We start from the raw sequence: 21,990 nt of genomic DNA on the forward strand, positions 1-21,990 counted from the left end.
AAAAAATAAAATGTAGGTATTATTGAAACAGAGTATGATTTGAGTATGATACGAAGTCTTGGTAAAAAAAAATGTCTATTCCCAAGGGAGTGGAGGGGGGGAGGGGTTTGAGATCTGCTGTATTGTCGCCTGATTGTCGCATTATAAATTCATACCTAGATTATTCTCCACTAGTCCGCGGGTTTTTTTTCTTTTACCAAGAAATTAGGTAAATGCATTTTTTTTAGCAGGAGGAATGTCGGTCGATGCGCGCCACGGCATTAGAGATACCTATCAAACCAAGCTTTACGTCCTATTCGCGCCCTATAAAATTTTAGTGTGTGACGATTTCAGCGATGTTCATCGAAGCACATCCAAGTATAATTATTTCCGCCTTAAACAACTGAAAATTCAGTTATTAAATGGCAGTAACATCAGGGCCGGATTCACCTACTTGCCGCCCATGGGCCGCCTGTATGTTGCCGCCCCCTTCTCATTCATTTTGAAACATCAATAAAAACCATCGGTGAACATGCCGGAGGGGTAGGGGTGCATAAGACGCGTTTATTCGTGTTGGGACACATTTTTTTTGCGAAAGCCCTATGTCAACATTACCAGCAAAATTTCACGGAACTTTGCGCGAAAGTTAAGTTCCGCAAACCTATCTCTGTGCGAACAAGGCCCTCCATTTATAAGAAATGAACGAAAAAATTATGAAAGAACAAACATAAATGTGGTTTAATAATTTTAACTTCCGCCGCCGCGCCGCGCTGACCGCACTGTGTTTTGCGCAATGCGTGAAGTATTACCACAGTCTCGTAGGCGCTATGCGTTTCACGTCGACCGCTAGTCGACCGCTGCTGACCGCACTGTTTTTGACGCAATGTGTGAAGTATTCCTAAAGTCTTGAAGGCGCTTTACGTTTCACGTCGAGCGGTGCTGAACGCACTGTGTTTGATGCAATGCGAAATTACTGTACTATCAGGAATTGAGAGATTTTGTCGCCTTTTCTCGTTTGTATTTTTTTCTGAATCCGATTTGCTTTAGACCTTCACTAAAAAAAAATCGCAAAATTTGCCACCCCCTAAATTTCCCGCCATAGGCCGCGTCCCATGTGGCCACCCCCTTATAATCCGGCCTTGAGTAACATACTTAGTTGGGCAAAGACTGGAGGGGGGGGGGGGGCAGTTTTGTTCTCCTAGTGATCAACTGGAGAGAAATTTATGTATTTCTCTCAGAATTTCATACTGTAGCTGTGAAATGAGTGTTTCAGCGTTTGGAAAATGTGTTGCGTTTTTTTGCGATTGACTTTTACCGTAAAATAGAAATAGAGCCATAACTAGCACCAGACAAGCACAGAAACGGGAGCACTTACTTGATTCACTGACGTCATGAATATTTAATCATTCAATCTTGAAACGAGTCTGACTTTCCTCTTGAATAACCATCGTTTAAAAATTGGAAATTATTTTTAAGAAAAATGCCAAACACCGTTGTGTCAACGTGTATTTTGTCAAAATGTAGCATTGTAGCAGTGTAGCTCGCAGTCTTGCAGATTGCATAGAAAATCAATTTTCCCTCTTCAAGCGCCTCATCAACATTTGATTCAGTGACGTAATTTCGGCACAGCCAATGGCGGCCGACCAACAACCAATCACCATACACCATCCCCACCTCCATCTTCCATCTTTTTTCTTTTCTTTTGTCGTAATCTCAATGTTCGTGCACTGGGTTGAGAACGAAAATTAAGTTTCGTTCTGAATTATGGTATGGTGTTGAAAATGGGAGACGTCGACAATATTGATTTGTATGCTGACGACCTAGAGGGACAAGACTTTGGGCAAGGCGTAAGTACATTTACTTATTCTATTTTGCGTTAGAATTGGGACTCGCGGTTGGACGCCGTGTCCGCCATGGCCCGTTTCACACCATGACCCGCCGGGCCAGAGCGTCGTTTTCCACAAATCGGAAATCCGCTCGCCGGCTGGAATAACCATCAATGGTTTGTCGATACTTCTACAGTATATTTACGGTTTTGGCTTTGCAGATTATATTCAAACTTATGGGCTTCAACTTTCCATGGCTAGATCATTGTAAATGTCAACTCTCTTTTAGGCTTCTTCAGTTCTTTGCCTGAAGTTACATTATTGTTGGGCCTTCTGCAGTCTCATATCTAAAAGAAGCCACTTGTCAATTATTCTGAACCTCTGATTTCATCTTACTAGACCAGCAGTCAGCCCTATATATATGGATTTGAAATGGCACTGTGATTAGACATTGCCTCGTCCAAGTTTGCGTCTAAGAGCATGTTCTTATCAAATTGTCTGCGCACTACTCATAGGTAGCTATCAGTGATCACAATCATGATATTTTCGGAAGCAATTATGAAAATGGCATCACACTTGCTACGAAATATTGCCTTGTTTTAAGTAAATCTCAGAGAGGGAGTCCTCTACGCTGTAGAACTTGAAAGAGAATTATTTTCAATGCTGCTAATTTTTAGCTTCAAACCCCTCAACACAACACAATAACTTCAGTGTCGAATTGATCTGAATGTGGTAAGCCCTATTGTTCCTTATGTATTGGAAGTTACATATTTTCTTCTAACCATCCAATTGGCTGCCTTGAACTGCCTTCCACGCTTGAACTGCAGCTAAAGTAAGTAGTGGATTGTACTTGATGCAAGGCAAAGTTTTGCAGCTGTATGCACTCATTTCCACATTAACAGCATGAAATGCGTCTCATACCTGATCCTGTAAGGAAATGTTCCATAACAGCCAATGAGATTAATTGTTATTGGTTGGTAAAAGCAAAGACTTATTTCTTTTTGGAAACTTAGTTTCGATGGTCACCTCCACTTCCTGAAGGTAAGGTAAGGGTAAAAGGTTATGACAAATTCAACGGTGCAGAAAGTTTTAAGCCTCCCTCTATATTCAATTGTCTTCTCTCATTTTTAACCTAAATTCATACCTAATCGCTGCCCGCTAGGGACTAAGGAAAAAGAAAGAAAGAAAACCCCTTTTTACGTTAGTATTGGTCTTTTTAACTTTGTTTTGATTCATTTTTATTCTCTTTCCCAGGAATACAACGCCGAAGTAGACTTATATGATGATGTGATAGCAGCTCCAGCCTCAGGTGTTGAAAATAATTCTGGAGGTCCGCCTGGAGCCCCCATAATCACGAACAACGATGTTAGCACAAACCATGGAGGTCCTCAGTTCAACAATGGACCACATAATAACCAGCAAGTATCTCATGGTGGACAACAAAGGCGGCATCAAGTTTATGTTGGAAATCTGACTTGGGTAATTTTACATATATTTTCCTATCCCTTCTTTTTTCCTCTCTGTTCCTTTTCGTAGCCTTGTAATTTTTGATGTTTATCACTCTGAATCTAGTTCCCTTTTTCTCTGACCTAAACCTTAACTTACAACAAGTACTGCTTAAGCGAGCAAATGAGCAGATAGATATTTAACTAATTTGGACAAGATTGTCAATTTCAGGCATCTCTACAGAATTAGATCATTTCATACCAATCAACCGATTGATTTAACCTAACATTCTCCAACTTTGATGAAATATCATGAAACTTGTTTTTGCCTTATTCTTAAAGTTATTTCCAATTTCGCCAGTGATTGAGAAAGCACAATAAAACCATAAATAACAGGAAATTTATGAAGAAATCCCTGTCAATTGTAAATTTCAGATATAACTTTCAAAATCTAAATGTATGGGAGGCTGTCTCAAAGGCTTTAATACTAAATTCAGTTTACCTGTGTCCTGTTGTCCAATGTTCCTGTGTCCAAATCCAGTAATTGAGGAACTGGATAATACTATGAGCCCTACGAATACTGAAATTTTTATAACGAAGACTGATATTCTCTATCTAGCGTTTCTGCTTTACCAAGGGTTCCAGCAGTTTGGCAAGCCTGGAAAATCTATGACTTTACAGCAACCTGGAAAAATGAGAGAATTCACAGGAACGAAAAGTTTGGTGATTCTGTGTACAGCATTGAGCAGAAGTCAAATTTTCTTATATATTTTCACCAATGTACACCAAAATTGGATGGAACTTGGAACCCTCAAAGTTGAATGACATAGAAGTGTTCAGTAGTGTTTTTATTTAGGGCTGTGCGAGCCTGGTTTTTTGGATTCGAGCCGAGTTCGAGTATTTTTTCACTAAGTCGAGCCGAGTTCGAGCTTTTTCGAGCTTTGAAAATGACCCTCAAGCCGAGTCAAGCTCAAGTCGAGTTCGAGTAATTTCGAGTTTTAAAACGTGATTTAATCTATTTTCTACAACAAATAATTCCAAACAAGACTCATAAAATGTTCGGCAGTAACGCGTTAAAATAACTTCCCGCGGTTTAATTTGAAAAGAGGACCAAACTTGGCAGGCTTTAGAGCACATTTATGCACGCGATTCGTGTCGCCGTGTCGCTGGCGGCAGTTGTCGCCGCGACGTTTTTTGGAATCGCGCGATCCATATTTTAGTAGCCGCAGCACCTTTTTTCTGCCGCCGCTACACCGTTTTTCTGGCGCGCAAAAGGTCCAAAACATGTGCTCACTTTTAGTTTTCCAAGCGGCGGTCGTCGCCGCAGGTTGAAATTTGTCGCGCGCATAAATGCGCACATATGACTCCGTGTAGTTACAAACCGCGGGCGGTAGGAAATCGCCGGGCGGTAGCGTGTTGGCGCTGCGGATGGTAGAAATTTGCCGACGAGACTCTGATGTTATTCAATCGTAAAATGATGGCAAAACTTACAATAGCTTATGTATGATTGAAATATTTGGAAGTTGGACTCTTTCGGCGTTTCCGGCTCAAAAAAACTCGAAATACTCGAAAAAACTCGTCTTGTTGACACTCGAGCCGAGTTCGAGTACTCGCTCGAACCTAACCTCACTTTCGAGCCGAGTCGAGTACTCGACACTCGGCTCGACTCGACTCGAAATTCGAGTACTCGCACAGCCCTATTTTTATTATGGTTCTGTTTACATCTTTTTCAGTGGACAACAGATCAAAATATCATTGATTCAATTGTGGCAGTAGGCATCAATGATTTTCTTGAAGTCAAATTTTTTGAAAATAGAGCAAATGGACAATCCAAAGGATTTTGCTTGGTTTCCCTTGGCTCAGAACAAAGCATACGCATGTGTATGGAGCGTCTTCCGAAGAAGGAGTTACATGGTCAAAATCCAGTTGTCACATACGCTACTAAACAAGCTTTAGCCCAGGTTAGTTTCCATCCCTTAAAATTATCTTCAAGTAAATAATTATGATAGACAAGATATCTTATTGCAAAGTAAGCAACTGATAAAAGGTTCAGCCGTTTGAGTTGAAGTAAGTGCAAGGTGTCTACAAGTCTGGAATTTCCGGAAAGTTCAGGAATAGTACTGATATTTCAAGGGCGGTCCGGAAGTACTGGAAATGTGCGGAAATCCCGCAGAAGGTCCGGGATTTTTTTCATTTTTTGTCATTTTTGTCGCAACTTGGGCGAGAAATTTAAATTTTTGGAATTTTTCGATTTTCATCAATTGGAGGTAGGTAGTGAAAAAGCACTGAATTTTCCTGTAGAGGAGGTACTTAATTTCTTGGGAATGCACTGAAAAAGCACTGTAAAAGTACTGATTATTGGCCAGCTTGTTTTAGTAGACACCCAGGACGGCTGTGAGCCTTAAGTGCTATGCTGGGCCAGTTTTGAACCAACTGGTCGAGTTGGCATTGATTATTACAATAATTGGATAATCAATAGTAGACTGCATTCTCATTAATGTTCACATGAGAAGTGTGACCATTCTGAAACTTATTTTGTGTGATAATTTATTGCTTTTTCAAGGAATTAATTTGCTTTTATACGGCTGAACATTAACACCCTTCAAGGGGTACGCGCCAATCAGGTCCAATCTTTCGTGTAGGGAATGCCTTTGATATAGGTCTCTTCAGCAGACTGATGATTGAAATTGATAGACAAAGCGTTAGACAAAGAAGACATAAAGATTATGGAGCGATTCTATTGATTAAAATAGGTGATTCCTGTAGACTAAAGAGAGAAAATGATAGACGAACTATAGGGTTTCTTGTGGGTTGCTGTTAGTTAGTCTAATACCTACTTCCTTTGTCCATTACAACGACCGGCTTCCACCATTAGGATCCCACTGTATCCCTCGTGTCTTCTTTGTCAATCAATTTTAATAATTGGCTCGCAGATAAGTTGACCATTGTTAACTTTTGGTTTGCAAACGTTTTCGCGTCACATAGGTACAGGGTTACCATGGTCGCGGAAAACTGGGAAATGTCAGGGAATTTTAAAACGTCAGGGAAAATGATGAAAATTACGTTTATGTCAGGGGAAAATTGTAAAAGTTGCGATCATAACTGATTAGTAGTTTTTTTACGATACGATCATGAGACGGATGTTTTCAAGGTGGATAGTAGCGAACGCCGCTTTGTGCAGAGGCCTAAATTCGTCATCTGTGCTTGCAAACTGAAAGTAAACAATGGTCAACTTATCTGATGACACCTCTACTTGATGTATTCAGTCATTTGGTAATGGCCTTCTCCCAAAGTTTCTTTCTCTTCAGAGTCAGGGGTGCAGAAAAAGCTTGATCGGCCGATTGTGGAGCTAATGTGAAGGCACCTGCGGGTCGATTGTTGAATCGTTATCGAATGACCTTGATCGATATATAGCATTGTGAAGATAGGGAGTTATTGATCAGAATCATTCGATAACGATTCAACAATCGACCTGCTGGTAAGGGAAAATAAATGTTGAAGCAGAAAGCATGAACCAGTTAAGTGCCAAGCTTTTTGCAAAGGCAACTGTGTAAAGTGCTCTCTTATGCAAAGGAAATAGTTAAATAGGCTCTTTTATGCCAGGTAACAGTGAAGCGTACTCTTTTATGCGAAGGAAACAGTGAAGCACGCAAGTCTCATGTGGACAAGAATGTGAAGGCAACCTCAACAAATGCAGAGGCTGCCTCCAAAAATATGAAGGCGAAGAACTCCCTACACCCCTGTCCAGAGCATTATGTATTTTATTAACGGCCTCGAAATCTCTCACGACACTGAGGGCTCATTCATGCCTTTTGCTTCCTTGTAATTCTTTGTAAAATTGCCTCGCCGAAGTCTGCAGTAAAATTTTTTCATCTGAATTTTCTTTTTCCACAGTTCGAAGCTCAATCCAAAACACGGCCACCCCCTCAACAGCAACAAAATCAACAAAGAGGACCCCACCCAGGAATGAACATGCAGCATCTAGGTCAACATGGCCCTCGTGGCATGATGATGCAGGGTCCACCTCAAGGAATGCGACCTCAAGGACCGCAAGGGCACAGAATGCCACCCCCTGGCATGAACCAGATGCCTCATCATGGAAATCAAGGACCTCGAATGCCTGGACCACCCCATATGCAAGGACAGCCAGGAGGACCCCCGCAGGGTCACCAATTCCCTCCGCAGGTTCCGAATCAGCAGCAGTGGAATGGTCCGCAGGTACCCCAAAATGGTGGGTTCATGCGTGATTTCTCTGGTTTGTGTTTGATTTTATTACTTTTAATTGGAAAGAATCTCAGGCTGCTAATTCTTAAAGCTAAATATTTCTCTTGTTCAATTGAACTGATAAATCAACACTTCAAAGCTGTTGATTCTTTTCAACTTATAGTTTTAATTTATTATCTTCTCGTAAGAGTTGTTCTCTTCTATTGAATAAATCTAGAAGCAATGTCTTAGAACTAATTTCTCAAAACTAAATTTTTGCTTGCTTGTGGAGTATTCATCCATTCATATTTGATGAGATTTTAGATTATTTTGGGAACAGTTTAAATTTTAAATAACAAAATATCACTGTCACTAGTTTGATGCTTGTTTAATTTTTGACCAATTTCTGTTTAAGCTGCTTCTCAGCATTCAGCTTGAGATTTCTTGGATTTTTAAGCCTAAGTGTTTTTTTTTTTTTTTTTTTTTTTTTTTTTTTTTTTTTTTTTGTACCTTTAATGTGATCTGCTCCTCTGTAAAAAATCAAGCCTAGTGTGAGGGGTGATGCCTATCCTTCCTTTTCTTCTCCAAAATTCATTTCGAACCCTCCATTTAACCGCTCGCCAATCAACCGGAGTTGCCTCTTCTATGTCTTCTCCCTTCCCTGCTTCTCCATTCCTCATTTCCTATTGTTTTCTTACAGATTTCTTGTGCTTTCGACTTATTCCTCTCCATCTCTGGAGTCTACACTCTGTTGGGAGAGGGTGGCTATCGCAAAGCGGCTAGAAGGGGCAGCTCCTTAATTTTAAACTTTTTCTGTCTCAAAGCAGTCTTTCATTCAACTCATTTATGATAATTCAGCATAATTTCATGTTACTGAGAGTATGTCTTTACACCACATTGAACTGAAAGAGCATCTAACAACCCCATTCAAATTCCCAGGTAGCAGGCACTGAGAGAAATAATTTGATTGCATTTTGCAAAGTGGAACCAACACAATTTCAGCATTCCAAAAATTGTGTATTTATATTTATTTTAAAAAATGCCTGGACTAGTAAAGAAGTTTTGTTTTTCTACCTAGAAGTTTCCATTTTAAAGGAAACGTTTGCTACAAGTACTACAAGTAGGTAAAACAATAGAATGTGTTTCTATTGTTTTACATACTTGTAGTATTTTACGAAGCAAGAAAGAAGTTGCTCCATTTTGAAAACAGTAACCCTGTTGGTTCTCTTTTGCTAAATGCTATCCAATCGCTTAACATCAGGAGTCAGAGGAAGTCGGAAAAATTTAGTATCTGATCAAAGATTCTTTCTCATCATTCATATTGCCAATGATTTGTAGAGGAACACAAAAAAGTTTTTCTCTGATTCTTGTCGGCTTTACTTAAATTAGTGGTAAATCAAAAAAGAAAGGATAGTTATAAATGAAATTTTTAAAATGGTTCTTGGAAACTTTTTGTAAGAATAACAATCGGTTCTCTTTCTTAAAACAAAAAAAGTAAGAAAAGGAAAGTGAGAGGAGAAGTGTTGAAATACTTCTGATTAGAGTTAAGATATTTTAATTTTACCATCAATGTTTCATTTTACTTCTTAGAATATTCAGTAAATCGCTGAAAAGCTTTTTAAACTCAGTATTTTTTTACTCAACTCTCTCTTTTCAACTAAGCCAAAGTTCAAAATACATGCAAGATGATTGCAAAGTGATTGGTTTGAATTTTCACTGTTAATGACTGCTACTTTGTTTTAATCACAAATAGATTGCCATTGTGCTAATTGTTTGTGTTCTTTCTTGTTTGTCAACAGGGCCTCCTAGGCCTGGTGGCCCACCTCCGCAACAACGACCTCCTGGACCCCCAGGAATGGTAAGGCTGAAAGATTTACTCTAAATTTTCCTATTTTAATAGTCTGAAGTGGATGGTCAGTGATGTCTTAATATTAATTTGATTTCAGTTTTTTTTAAGAGCGGAAAGTGTGAATTGATGTACTTACGCAAAAGATGCAATTATTCTCTCATTTGTGAATCAAAAGGGAGTTTCAACACAACGTCTTTCATTTGAAATTTTAAGGAAGAAATATTGTATTTTTGTGCTTATATAATACGTCTCTCTTCTTATGGCCTGTTGATGGAATAAGGAACAATGAATGTATTTTGGTGGAAGCTCATTGCAAAATTAACTTTAAAAAACCTGAAGCTATCGCTCTCCTCCCTCAGCTTATATTGACAATGGATAAGGAAATGCATATGTCAATTGCATCATTATAAAAATTCTGCTGTAATTTCTTTTTTAAAAATGGAAAATACCATTGGACTTTTTTGTATGAACTTTTCCAAGATTATTCTTAAAATAAAAAGATGAACTGAAATTTTATGCACAAACATGATCAATCCACTATGAAAGTGGAAAATTTAGGAAACCTGTAATATTTCAACCAAAGAATGTATTTTAGTTGCATAAAATACAAAACTTTCATGATTTACTTATGCAGTTTGTCCCTCGGTTTCAGCAGCAGTTCCAAATGATGCCTGGACAAGGACCACCTCGTGGACCTCCCATGCCGCAGGGTCCTCCTGGAGGGCCTCAGCAAGGTCCACCCGGAGGTCCACATCCTGGAGGACCCAGGCCTGATTGGAACAGACCACCTGGTAAATATTTTTTCATTGTAATCTTTCTTATTAGTTTGTAATCAAGTAGGGTTTGAAGATATCAATGGCCTAAGTGCAAAAACGACGTATCTCCACTACGGTGTTGCAAAATCTCATCTCTAGTTTATTTTTTCAAAGAGGAAAAAGTCAATTTTCTACCTAGAAAAATTCAGGAAGTTTTCAAGAAATTACTTTGATCAGTATTCTAAGCAAAAAATGAAGGATGACTGGAAGTCTACAACATAGCAAGCAGATACTTGAGGTCTTGTACTTTAGCCATCGTTATGCTATGAAGCAAGAAAATAACTATTCAGAATTTTTACAATCGAAGGGAAGTATTTTTGGGTCTTTTGACATAGTAGTGTTCCCCATCATAAAGATCTTTTCACCACACATGGAGAGAGGAGATGAGAAAAAAAAAACTCTGAAAGTTTGTTTTAGCTTGGCAAAAGTGCAAAGTCATAAGCTCCGCTGTCCAGAGGTGGAACCAGAAGCTATGATCAGGGTTTCTGGCGGTCTGGAAAGTCAGTGAATTCCTGGGAAAAATCATAGAATTCGCTAGTTGTGCGTCAGCTCAGCAAATCAGTCGGTGTCACTCAGAGTGCCTATTGCTTTAATTAGTGGAAGTAAAGATTTTGTCTATAGTTGGCAAAAATCAGTGTAATCAAAAGAAAAAATATAGGAGGTTTCGATTGAAAATTAAGGAAAAAGTTCGAAAATTTCAGAGACGAAGAAAAGCAAAGAAAGTCATAGAAAAGTAGGAAATCAAAAAATGGAGGAACTATGTAAACCCTGTGTGTTCAGACTTTGAGCAAAGTTGCAACGCTGTAGCATTTTGATTCTTACATTACAAATGAGAAATTTAATCACATAATTAGATTTACATTTATGATTTTTATAAACTTGTGTTTATTTTCTTATCACATTTGTTTTTATTAAAGATGAGGACATTTAAAACCATAGAAAGGATTTTTTTATCAAGGCTATTCGCACAGGGAAGTCATTCATGTTAAAAAGCTTTGAGACCCTACTGCGTATTGGCAGCAGAAAGTTCAAACGTTTACCATTATTATTACCTGGAAGTAATCATAATTATCTGTTTGTAATAGGTATGCCTCCTCATCAAATGCAGGGCCCAGGGGGTTACCCTCCACATCAGCAAGGTCCACCTCAAGGTCCCCCACCTGGACAGGGTCCTCATGGTCCTCGAGGCCCGATGCCTCCCAACCAAATGGGTGGTAAGTTCAGCTTTTCATCAGTACCTCTTTTTTTTCATCTTTTTGAGAATCCATGGACACCTAGGAACACCTAGGAATATCCGAATTCCCAGTCCTAAAAGGGCTTAGCTGCAGAGGGCAAAAATTTTTGTCTTTGCTTTTCACACCAATTTATTTTTTTTACTATTTTCAATGTGCCAAGCCCAATAGCATAACCTTCCTCAAGGAAAATAAACCGTAAAAACTGAAGTAACTTCAAAAGAAGAATTTTATATTTAAATCACAAATAACAGAACATTAAAGATATGAACAGTAAACAATAGACACCTCGTTAATTTACAAAAGTTAAGAATCCTGAGTACTTGTGATCCTCAGTCCATGAACTTATCCTAACATTTTAGGTCCACCTGTTCATGGAGTACCACCAACGCACCCACACAATGGTCCACCATCTCAGCCGCCTGCACCACATGTCAATCCAGCATTCTTTCCACAGCAGCAAGGACCTCCTCCTCATAGTCAGCCTGGAGGCCCACCTCCTCATGGATATGGACATGGCTTGGTTCCGAACTCTAGGGTATGAAGTCGCAAACTTTCCTTCATTCTTCTTAGATCTTGATATTTGTTCTTAAAAGAGCTGTGCGATTGAGGATTTTTGGTTTCGTTAGCGAGAACAATTACTGAAGGGTGGTGTGAGGTTGAATAGCTTTTTCACCCCTGCATTCATTTAAATTTTAGTGTGCAAGTTTCAAGAGTTTGATTTGCAGCCAGATTACTGAGCTACATAGATACAAGATAAGACATAATTTTCTCAACATAGTTGTCTAATGATATTTTGTCGTCTTAACGTTTAAACTTTTAATAATCAGCCTGCAGTTTGTCCAGCCATAGTGTGCCAAATTAGTTTTCACCTTTCCAATCAAGCATCCGTGGAATGGACTTAGTGAAACGATGTGTGTTTATTTTTATACTTAGTTTTGTTCTAGTTCCCCCCCCCTTAATACCCTAGTTTGATGAATTTTTTTTTTTCAGCCTCCTTATGGAGCACCTCCACCAACTGATCACAGGACTCCAGATGGTCCACCACCTATTAGTGAAGCTGAGTTTGAAGAAATTATGGGACGGAACCGAACTGTTTCAAGTTCCGCGATAACAAGAGCTGTCACTGATGCAGCTGCAGGTATTTACATCTGTTAAAATCCTGCCCCTCAAAATGTCGTGTCAATTACTTTTTTTTGTCCCATGAAAATTCAGCTTTTGAGTTTCTTTGATGAAATCTTAACCTAAAATCTGTTTTTTCCCTTTGAAGCAGGAAGAAAAAGTAGATTCGTCAAAAGACCTAATCTTAAATGACAATATTTCCCTGCTCATTTGCTCAAAATAGCACATTCATAGCCTTTGCATTGAATTATGCAGCTCTGAAAATTAACAAATGCAGCTTCGTGAAAAATTTCTTAAGTTTAAAGGCTAATACTTACAATAATCTCTTTTTGTAGAGCGTCATCAAAAAATCTGCATCCCAAAAGAATTGACGATTTTTGGGTGTACATCGCCTCCAAAGAGAGCTCGCAGTTTATGCAGAATATGTTTGTCATCAAAAATGACAAATTGGTCTCTAATTTGCTTCTTATTGTACATTTTTTGTCTAAAATGAATAATCTTGTTCGCAGGTGACTATGCCAGTGCTATCGAAACTCTAGTGACAGCTATTTCCTTAATTAAGCAGTCAAAGGTATCAAGCGATGACCGATGCAAGATTTTAATAAGTTCTCTGCAAGATACGCTGCACGGTGTTGAAAGTAAAAGCTATGGGGCATCACGGAGAGACCGGTCCAGGTCTCGAGATAGAGACCGCTCCCACAAAAGATCTCGCAGAGACAGATCACGTTCCAGGGAACGCGACTATAGAGACAGAAGTCGAGATAGAGATCGAGATAGAGAAAGGGAACGAGAGAAAGAAAGGTAATTTTTCTTGTTAACTTTCATCTTGATGTCATTATTAGTCCTGAAAAACCGATGAGCATCCTTCCCTTTTGTTCAACACAATTATTGTCTGCAATAATTTATTGAACCTGAAATAAGCTCTAATTCTGATGAAGAGCAAGCTTTTTGTACCCACTTAAAACTTTATCTGCTAAATTGTAATTGTATCATTTCTTTCAAATTGAAAATTGCAGTCAGCAGCAGTTTTTGTGAACTTGAGTATTCTGTGTCTAATTAACTTAGTCAAGTAATGGAAGAAGTTTTGTCCTTAGTAACTTTTTCCAATTCCTTCTGGACTGAAAATGATTTATCGGTATTAAAAGTATAACTTTGAAAACAAGTATCCACTAGTGTCTGTGCAATTGTCCTGTCATACTCAACTGTTCTTATCATACGATTTCCTTTCCTCCACAGGTACTACGCTGAGCTGTATCGCGACAGATCCAGGAGTCGTGACCGGGATCGTGAACGCGAGTATAGGGAAAGGAGCCGAGAAGACAGGTCTGTTGTTTTATTCTTTAATTGCGTTACCCAGCTAACTTGAAGTTTTCCACTCTTTGAATTTCTTTCATTTTTTTACAATCTTTTTTGCTTTTGAAACGATTAATTGACATTATTATTGACTGACTCAATTCAAATGAAATGGATTAGCAGCACTTGGAGAAAAAAAATTCGAAACTTGTTGATGATATACTATTTATCACCCTTTTATTACAAGCTCCATTGAGTCCAAAATTAAGAATTGCAAAGCTGTCTGCATGACCTACACATATCTTGCCTGTTATGAAATGAAGTTGAGTTTTCTCTCTTGTCTTGTTTTTCCATTGGCCTATCTTGTAGCATGCTATGTTTGTTTTCTTTTGAGGAGGAAGGTGTTGTGACATCTTCAATCATTAAAAATTTTGTATCTGTTGTGCTCAAATCCCTATCTTGCCCTCCAATTTTTCATTTCCACTAATCATTGCTCCAAGATAATTGATTCTATGTTTTAAAAGTGAAAAATGCTTTTGAATGAGAAGGCAATGAGTCATTTCAAATAACAAAGAACGAAAGGAAGTTTTTGAAGAAAGAATATATATTACATTTATTTTCCATGAAGGGCTGTTTCGTAATTTTGAATTTGCTCCTTCCTCTCTCAAATCTTGCTACCATCAGCCCTATTCCTGTCCAAAATTCTTAATTTATGGATCACCAGAAGTTGAAGTATGGGAGGTGGAGGAAGGAGCATCATCACAAGGGGGAATATTTTCAAAAAACAGTAGAAAAAATAGTTATCATGTGTTATTCAAACACTTAAAGATAATTCAATTTCTAACAAACCTGCATTTATCTGCAACAGTAGATGCTATATGACTGATACAAATAACATAACTCAATGAATTTTTCTATTTTAAAATTGATTCTATGCAACAGTATTACAAGGCTTTGGTCTGTATCCGAGTACCGTCAATTCATTCACAATTTACTAATTGAGATCTGCCCTTATTTTATCCCCCAAATCGTTATTCCTGTCCGTCTACATGTTTTTTCCTATATTTTAGTGGAACAAAGAGGTTCCCTTATCGCACAGTTTGCGCCTGCTTGTAGTTTCTTGCGAATTTTAACTCATTTGATTGCATTGTGTTTAGTTCTTCGCGGGCAGCAAGATCTCGGGCAGTTAAGTCACCTGTCGACCCTGTTGAGGCACCAGTTGTTGTGAGCTCCAAATCAAGGTACTAAATCAAGCTTTTTAACTGTTGCAACATTTTCTCTGTCCCCTCCAGAAGTTATGGATGTTATCTGGCCTGTTGCCACTCATCCTTCACTGTTTGGAGCGGTATGCGGTGTTTTTAGCTAAGAACCAGTTTTCTCAACTTGAACCCACTACTTGAATGTTCGTAAATGAAATAACCGAACCATTGCGCGTCATGCCGCTGCATTTTCGTACTAATCCTAATAGTGGGCAAGATTGGGTGACGGAAAACAAATGTGGTAGAATTGTCACTTTTGACTGATATCCTAAGCCGCATTTTGGATAACCGGTTTGCACATCAGAGCCAGTGCCTATTTGTGCATCCTGGACGTGCACTTCTCTAAATTACCAAAGATTAATTTGAACGCATGTATTTTTCTAGTTCTGATGAGATGTTGAGAATCCACAACAGTGCATTTCTCATTGTGTATCCTAAGATGATACAAAAAAATTCAGTACATTAGAGACGTAATATTATTATATTTGATTGAAAGAATGAGATAAATTATAGCTAGAGACAATTTTCTGGTGTACAACTAGAAATTTTCTTGCTTGATAACAAAGAAGCTTTCCTAATCAAGTATCCTCTCATCATGAATTTCATGTCAGAATTGGTCTGTTGTATACTTTTCGTAGACTTTTCCTTGCTTTCAAAGTGAAGTTAGTCATTGTTAGTCATATAATCAATTGTTCTCAACTGCCTTCCAAGGTTTGAAAATTGATTATAATGAATTTTTAGATTCCTAGCCATAAGATTGGTGGCTGAGGAGTTCGTCTTTTGGTCTCTAGGCGATTCTTTGTGATATTTTTTTTTTTTTTATAATGGTATCAATTTCTTTGAGGAAGCTGACTTTGTAGTAATTAATCCTGAAGCCATTTAGTTGGTTCTCGTGGGGAAAATGTTTTTATTTTTTTAATTTTTCGCTGTTACTTTTTGGCGTGCTTACTGTTATTTAACAACTCATGCAGCTTTCTCAGAATTTTGGAGTTTGAAAATGTCCTCCAGTCCTTACGTTAGCGGAAGTTCGGATATTAGAACTAGGCTTTTTATAACCAAATGAAAATCAACGTCACAACTGTATCAAAGATATTTTGATTGCATCACCAACTTCTTTTTGAACTATCCTAATCCTCCTACTCAGGTTTCTTGTGTTTTTAAATGAAACTAAAATGTAAATTGAACGTCTTTAATTTTAAATAATTATCAATGCAAGGCACTGGGGGTAGAAGAACCTCATTCAGTCCCTCATTTATTTTGTGAACTGTGTAAGTAGTCCTTGATAACTACCATGATCAAATCATTCAGTCATGATGTTTGAAATGTGTTATCTGTCTTTAACAGTAGGGGCATAATGTGAGTTGAAATTTTTATTAATGAAAGATGATATTTGAATAATTTTCTCTTTCATTTCACACTGATGTATCAAAGTGTAGATAAGTTTGAAGAAGTGTGATGCTCCCTTTGTAAAATAATGACTATTTTTGTCCATTCATATGTTTCATTCTGGTTCAAATGGAACTTAATTTCTAAAACAGAACAGAGTAAATTCGCTTTTGTTTGGAAACTTGCTAATTTGTAAATAACTATTGTCAACTAAACTTAGCGTATGGTTAGTATAATCCTGCTTTTGCCCTATTTTAATGTTTTAGAACAGGGGGATCAAACATAATTTCATCTAGGGCAGCATTGGAAACTTCAGAGAATGTTAAGAGCCAATCGTAAGGATATTATTATTTTACTTCATAATCTTTTCTTCTTTTCATCTACTGCCCATCTGTTCATTACAATTGATTGCTTAATCTGAATAATTACTCAAAGTGAGTGAATCATCTGTCATAATGGCAATGAATACACTTCAACTTGTTCCTGTCTCAAATGACGGTGGCATTAGATCCTGTCAAATGAAGTAAAACACAGCTTGTGCAATTAGGGCCCTTGAGAGGAAATCCTTCCAAAGGAAAAATCCGTATCATTTATAGCTTTAATCGTACATACTGTCATGGTCGTTACTTTGGTTTCTTATGAATGGATGAGCTTTCTTTCACATCGGATTGTGAAGGTACTGTAGATCTGTTTTGCCTGTAAAACTACTTTGTCTGATTTTTTGTGCAATAGCTGTGTTCTTTAAAAAATCGAAGGTCATGCACAGCTGATTCTTTGCTAATGTTTAGAATTTTGAAAAGAATTTTAAGTTTCTTGACGCTAGTAAAAATTATCTGACTTTGTTTCTTGGCTAGTAAGAATTTTATTTTTTGTCACATCTTTACGCTAAATATTCAGTAGTTACAATTTTACATTTCAAGAGAGTTAGCAGAAACTTCAATGCGGTTAAACATTTCTCATCCTAATCTTTCCTAAACAGTTCGATTTCATTCATTTAGTTTTTCAAGTATGTATTTAACTTGACAAAGTAAAATGCCCTAAGTAAAATCCAGCAAGTAATGATTTCTCAGATCGTTTTGTCAATCTTTTCAGAGTTTCTCTGTCTAAACCAAGGCTTGAACTATGCTTTGACCATGTGCATAATCTCGCGTTAGGTCTAAATCATGTGCCGTCTGCGCTTATGTCGAGCGCTATAATTTTGATATGTAGTCGTATGCCAATTACTTAAAATGAATATTTTTTATCTGTTCAAAATTTGGAACCTCACTTTAATATAAATCTAACATTCTAGAAAAAAAAAACAGGGAGTAAAAAAAATTAATAATAATCAGTATAAAAGTAGCTGCTTCCCTAGAAAGTCGCTCCTTTTATTGTCCCCTTGATATTTGGAAAAGATCCGCTCCATCAGGCTGAAATATATTTAATATTGTGGAGCCCCATTTATCTTATTATATGCAAATCTCACAATGCTGTAATTTCCACCCATGTCGCGAAGAACTTCAGAGAAGTAAGGGCATTTAAACCTTCAAAGTTCTGATTGTAAAGGAGTGTGGTATTTACATGGTGCAACACAATTTAGTGTATCTTGCATTTCCTAAAGAACGCCGACTATGAATTTCAGTTGGGAAATTCGGTTTGTATCGGGATGTTTCTTCTTCTGATTTCTCAGTTCCACGTTTAACTGCTATGTCAAGAAGTTTTTTTTTTTTAAATTTTTTTTCCCTCCAAAGTGAAATTTAGAGAAAGAAACACTTGTAACAAATTTGTGACTTTTTTTTGGAATTCGTCTTTAATTTTGTGTCTAGACTATTTTTTCTTTTCTTTTTTTTTCTCTTTTTTCCTTTCTTTTTTTTCTTTAACTTTGTCTTAGTCCACTCACGTGACTTTTATGTTTGCACAAAACCTTAATCTTTTTAATTCGCTCAGTGATGGAAATTCCGTCATTTATTCGATTGCAAACATGAAAAATCCATTGAAGAGTACAAGAGAAGTACCAATGCACGAAGCAGGTCACTGAGTAAAAGAAATTATGTTTTTAATTTTTAAGCCTTGAGTTAGCAGAGGAGTAAGGATAAAATTCTAATTAAAATGTGCCAGTTTTGGAGCGGCCATGCTTGGGCTCTTGAAAAATTATCAATAACCAAGTTTTCCTAATCATAGTTTCATTATCGAATTTTAATTTTGTGCTCATGCAAATCTTCTCCAAGCAAAGGGGCCATCCTTAATCTCTAAATTTCATAACGCTGCAGGGACTTTTGCAACAGAAGAAATTTTTAGAATGGACTTTTTTTTTACGGATCCTGATGGTCAAAGTATTTTTCAATCAAAACGTTCAGTTGCTATGACAAACATCGCATAGGGAACGCCAGTGAAAACATGTTCCTTTTTTATTATTTAGTTGATATGCTCTCTACGTGCCTCTTTTACATTGATTTCATGAGTATGCATGTACACATTATGCAGTCTGTTTGATGAATTCAATGCATCAACAATTTTCTGAGTTTTGATGGGCGGCAGGGGAGAGGGGGGCATCACATGATTTTTGAAGTGAGTGAAAGAGAGTAGGATAATATCAGAAAACTGCTAATTCAGCGTTAAGTAATTCAGAGATGGCCCCAAACCTAGTGACCATTATCCATGAGAATTATGTGATTTAGAAATATTTACTCACGAACATTGATCTCACTAGTTTTATAAATTTTTTAATGGAACGTAAGGTGCTATGATGATTTAAGTAATACATAAAAGTAGGTTGGCAGGTATGTTTTTAATTACTCATCGTCTGATTCTGCCTCATGCCCAAGAGAATTTATTCCCAAATACACTTATACAAAAAGGCATCTTCAATATCTCTCCATCTGGTTGATGGCCTTTTTGCCTCAAACATTTCTTTCAATTTTCCTTTTTCTTTTCCTCTGCACATCGAGAGTCTGCTATATGTTCTCAATTATTTCCTCTTATACTCTTCAACACCATCAAAAATGCCTAAATAAGCCTGTGTTTTCTGGATTAATCACGTCTTTCAGAAGTCACAAATGAATCAGAGAGAACGAAAACACACCAACTCGGTAACTTGAAAATGCTCAATTCTCATTGAAGATAGTCAATTTGTATACAGGTCATTGAAGTTAGCGCATTCGTCATAACTCGGACTTTTAAAGTGTCCTTAAGTACTTGTCTTTCTGCACTAAAAATATTTTTCTCAGACCAACTTCTTCATCTACTGTGCAGTTTTGTATATGTCTTGATTCTTTTCATTTTTTCGAGTCGGTGTGTTTTCGTTCTCTCTGATTCAAATTTTGGCCCTTGGGCCTTTGAAAAGTAAACAGTTTACTCCTTCAGTTTGATGTCTGGTGTATGACTGTATAGAATTGTCTCTTCTCTAAGTGAAAAATTGAAACAAATCAATGTAAGTTATCTAAAACTGCTTTCAAAATGAAGCTGAAAAATCAAAAACGGATTTTTCATAACTTTTCTTATGCCATTTCAAATTTCAAAACTTAAAGAGCTCTTATTACTTCAATATGGGGAAAAAATCCTCTCTCTTTCATACTTTCTAATGTTAACCTGCTTCTAAAGGATAAAGATGTTTGTAACTTTTTAAAGTTGCTGTAAATAAAACTGAATCAGCAGATAGCGCAAGTTCATCATAATTTACTTTATTTGTTGTTTAATTGAAATGTGAAGTTACCTGAATTTGCGCAATTTGGAGGCAATTGCAAAATATTTGGGCCCAAATTTGCTTTGTTAGACACAATTCTTTGCAGTTATCATTGTTGTTTATTCTATATTATCTTATTTCTTTCATCTGTGTATTTTCCCAAAGTAACCGGGAAAGTTTTCGTATTGATTCATTTTATGATCAATCTTGATATTTCTTGATTGAAATATTCTATCTTTGTAGAACTTAATTTGGAATTTTTAAGTAGTGTCCTCCTATCCAACCTTAATGTATAAACAATCTTAAGAATTAATTTAAACAGGATAGACTATCACTCGAATCGTGTATAGAATTAGTTAAAATGAAATGCATTGTTTTGCTTGGATTTCAATTCCAAGTCTTTGCCTATTCCGCCTGTGTTTGTGAACAGCCTTTGAATATCTTTCGCAAAGATAGCAAGAGTCAACATCTTTTTCTCAGCTTTAAACTTTCTTTTTTTAAATTGATCGAACTTTTAATTTAATCGTGAATTTTTCGTTTGATGAAACGATGAAATATTCCCAACCAAAAAAATGTCGGGTTTTTCATTTTATGAATCCAAACGACGATATGCAGCTAGAAGTGGATATTGACTTTAAAACTTTTAAAATTTTCCTCTTTTTAGGCCTTAAAGTGAATTGGTGCATAATTTTATCAAAGGATGTCACAGATGAAGAAATCAACTGAAAGTATAGTAATTCTTTAGAGATATACTATTTTTTAGCTTTAGAAACGAGATTTGAGTAAAAAATGAGAAATTAGAACTAAAATTTAGATCTGTGCATTGAACCTTGTTTCACCTTACTTTCAAAGCAGCTTTTCTTTACCTAGTCGATTTTAATCTTAATTTTTATCAATGTATTCAGTTCCTTCATTTATGACACCCTTTTATCATTTCAAATGATTTGTTGCTTTGTCAGTTTTTAGATAGAGGAAAGTATCTGTATTAGTGTTTTCTTTTTCTTTGTATACTCAGCAGGTCTTATTACGATGATCGTTATCGCGAACGAGAACGTGACACAAGGGACCGTGATCGTGACAGGGAAAGAGAACGGGAACGAGAATCTTCAAGAAGAGATCCAGAGCGCGACCGTGAAAGAGAGAGGGAAAGGAGAGAAGAACGGTCTGAATCCACGCACCACAGCTCCAGACATTAATGACAAGGCGTTTGGCATGTCGTTTGCTGCTATATCTCCGTATTCTGCTCTATCCAACCGTTTTGTAGATTTAAGAAAGTAGTGCTAATTGTTGGATATTAAGGAATTAAAAATTTAATTATTCATTCATTATGTTTATTCATCTTGATGTTTCTTGCATGAATTAGGACTCCTGCTTCTATTTGTCAGGTTTTAAGTTTTAGCCTGTCTTGACATCTTTTTAAATTAGTTCTGCTGTTGTTTATGGCATAACCCGACATAATAAGAATATAAATCCATGGTATGAGACAGCCTTTTATCGTCATTATCGATTTGAGACAAATGCGTCCCCCTTCTTCAATTTATGTTTGTATATTTCTGTTCCGTCTTCAACCCTCTCATGGTTTATATCGTTTTTGACTTTCTCAATAATTCACTCCTTGTCCAAAAGGTTAACGTGCTCACAGATGTAAGTTTTACTTGAGCAAACTATTGAATTAACATTTATCTTCACTGGTATTTTAATGCGTGTAAAGTCTGTTACACAAGTCATTTCAAGTTCAAAGCGGTTTAAATTTTCTGAAGAAAAGAAACTCTATAGAAAATCCCGCAGAATTGGATTGGAGTTTATGTTTTCTTTCGAAGTGACCTCAAATGAATGATTTTGTATGTGTTTTAATTTTCCTATCATATTTCTTCCCAGCCTTTTGTAGTTTAAAACTTCAATTAAATATAGTTGTGTTTC

The 21,990-nt window shown here is 36.9% G+C and overlaps 1 protein-coding gene across 7 annotated transcripts; it reads left to right on the top strand.

Annotated features, from left to right (window-relative positions):
• Positions 1-1,666: 1,666 nt before the first annotated feature.
• Cpsf6 (cleavage and polyadenylation specificity factor subunit 6) lies at positions 1,667-21,395 on the top strand. 7 transcript variants are annotated; one of them, XM_019044022.2, is made up of 14 exons: positions 1,667-1,826; positions 3,060-3,284; positions 4,984-5,211; positions 7,145-7,505; positions 9,253-9,311; positions 9,955-10,093; positions 11,203-11,331; positions 11,712-11,887; positions 12,343-12,490; positions 12,981-13,272; positions 13,708-13,794; positions 14,922-15,005; positions 16,676-16,744; positions 21,086-21,395. In XM_019044022.2, the coding sequence occupies exons 1-14, from the start codon at positions 1,749-1,751 to the stop codon at positions 21,264-21,266; spliced, it is 2,256 nt and encodes a 751-aa protein (XP_018899567.1). In that variant the 5' UTR covers positions 1,667-1,748; the 3' UTR covers positions 21,267-21,395. The 7 variants fall into 7 exon arrangements, with proteins under 7 accessions (XP_018899567.1, XP_072158676.1, XP_018899568.1 ...); XM_072302575.1 differs by having other exon boundaries at positions 21,089-21,395; XM_019044023.2 differs by having other exon boundaries at positions 9,958-10,093.
• Positions 21,396-21,990: the final 595 nt, after the last annotated feature.

Source organism: Bemisia tabaci, chromosome 7 (assembly GCF_918797505.1).
Source record: "Bemisia tabaci chromosome 7, PGI_BMITA_v3".
In the NCBI taxonomy this organism is placed as follows: Eukaryota; Metazoa; Arthropoda; class Insecta; order Hemiptera; family Aleyrodidae; genus Bemisia; species Bemisia tabaci.

Excerpts from the sequence above, each read along its gene's own strand:
- Cpsf6 (XM_019044022.2), top strand. The coding sequence starts at position 1,749 with ATGGTGTTGAAAATGGGAGACGTCGACAATATTGATTTGTATGCTGAC. Across the intron at positions 7,506-9,252 it reads GTTCATGCGTGATTTCTCTG|GGCCTCCTAGGCCTGGTGGC; the intron begins GTTTGTGTTTGA and ends GTTTGTCAACAG. Across the intron at positions 12,491-12,980 it reads TGTCACTGATGCAGCTGCAG|GTGACTATGCCAGTGCTATC; the intron begins GTATTTACATCT and ends TCTTGTTCGCAG.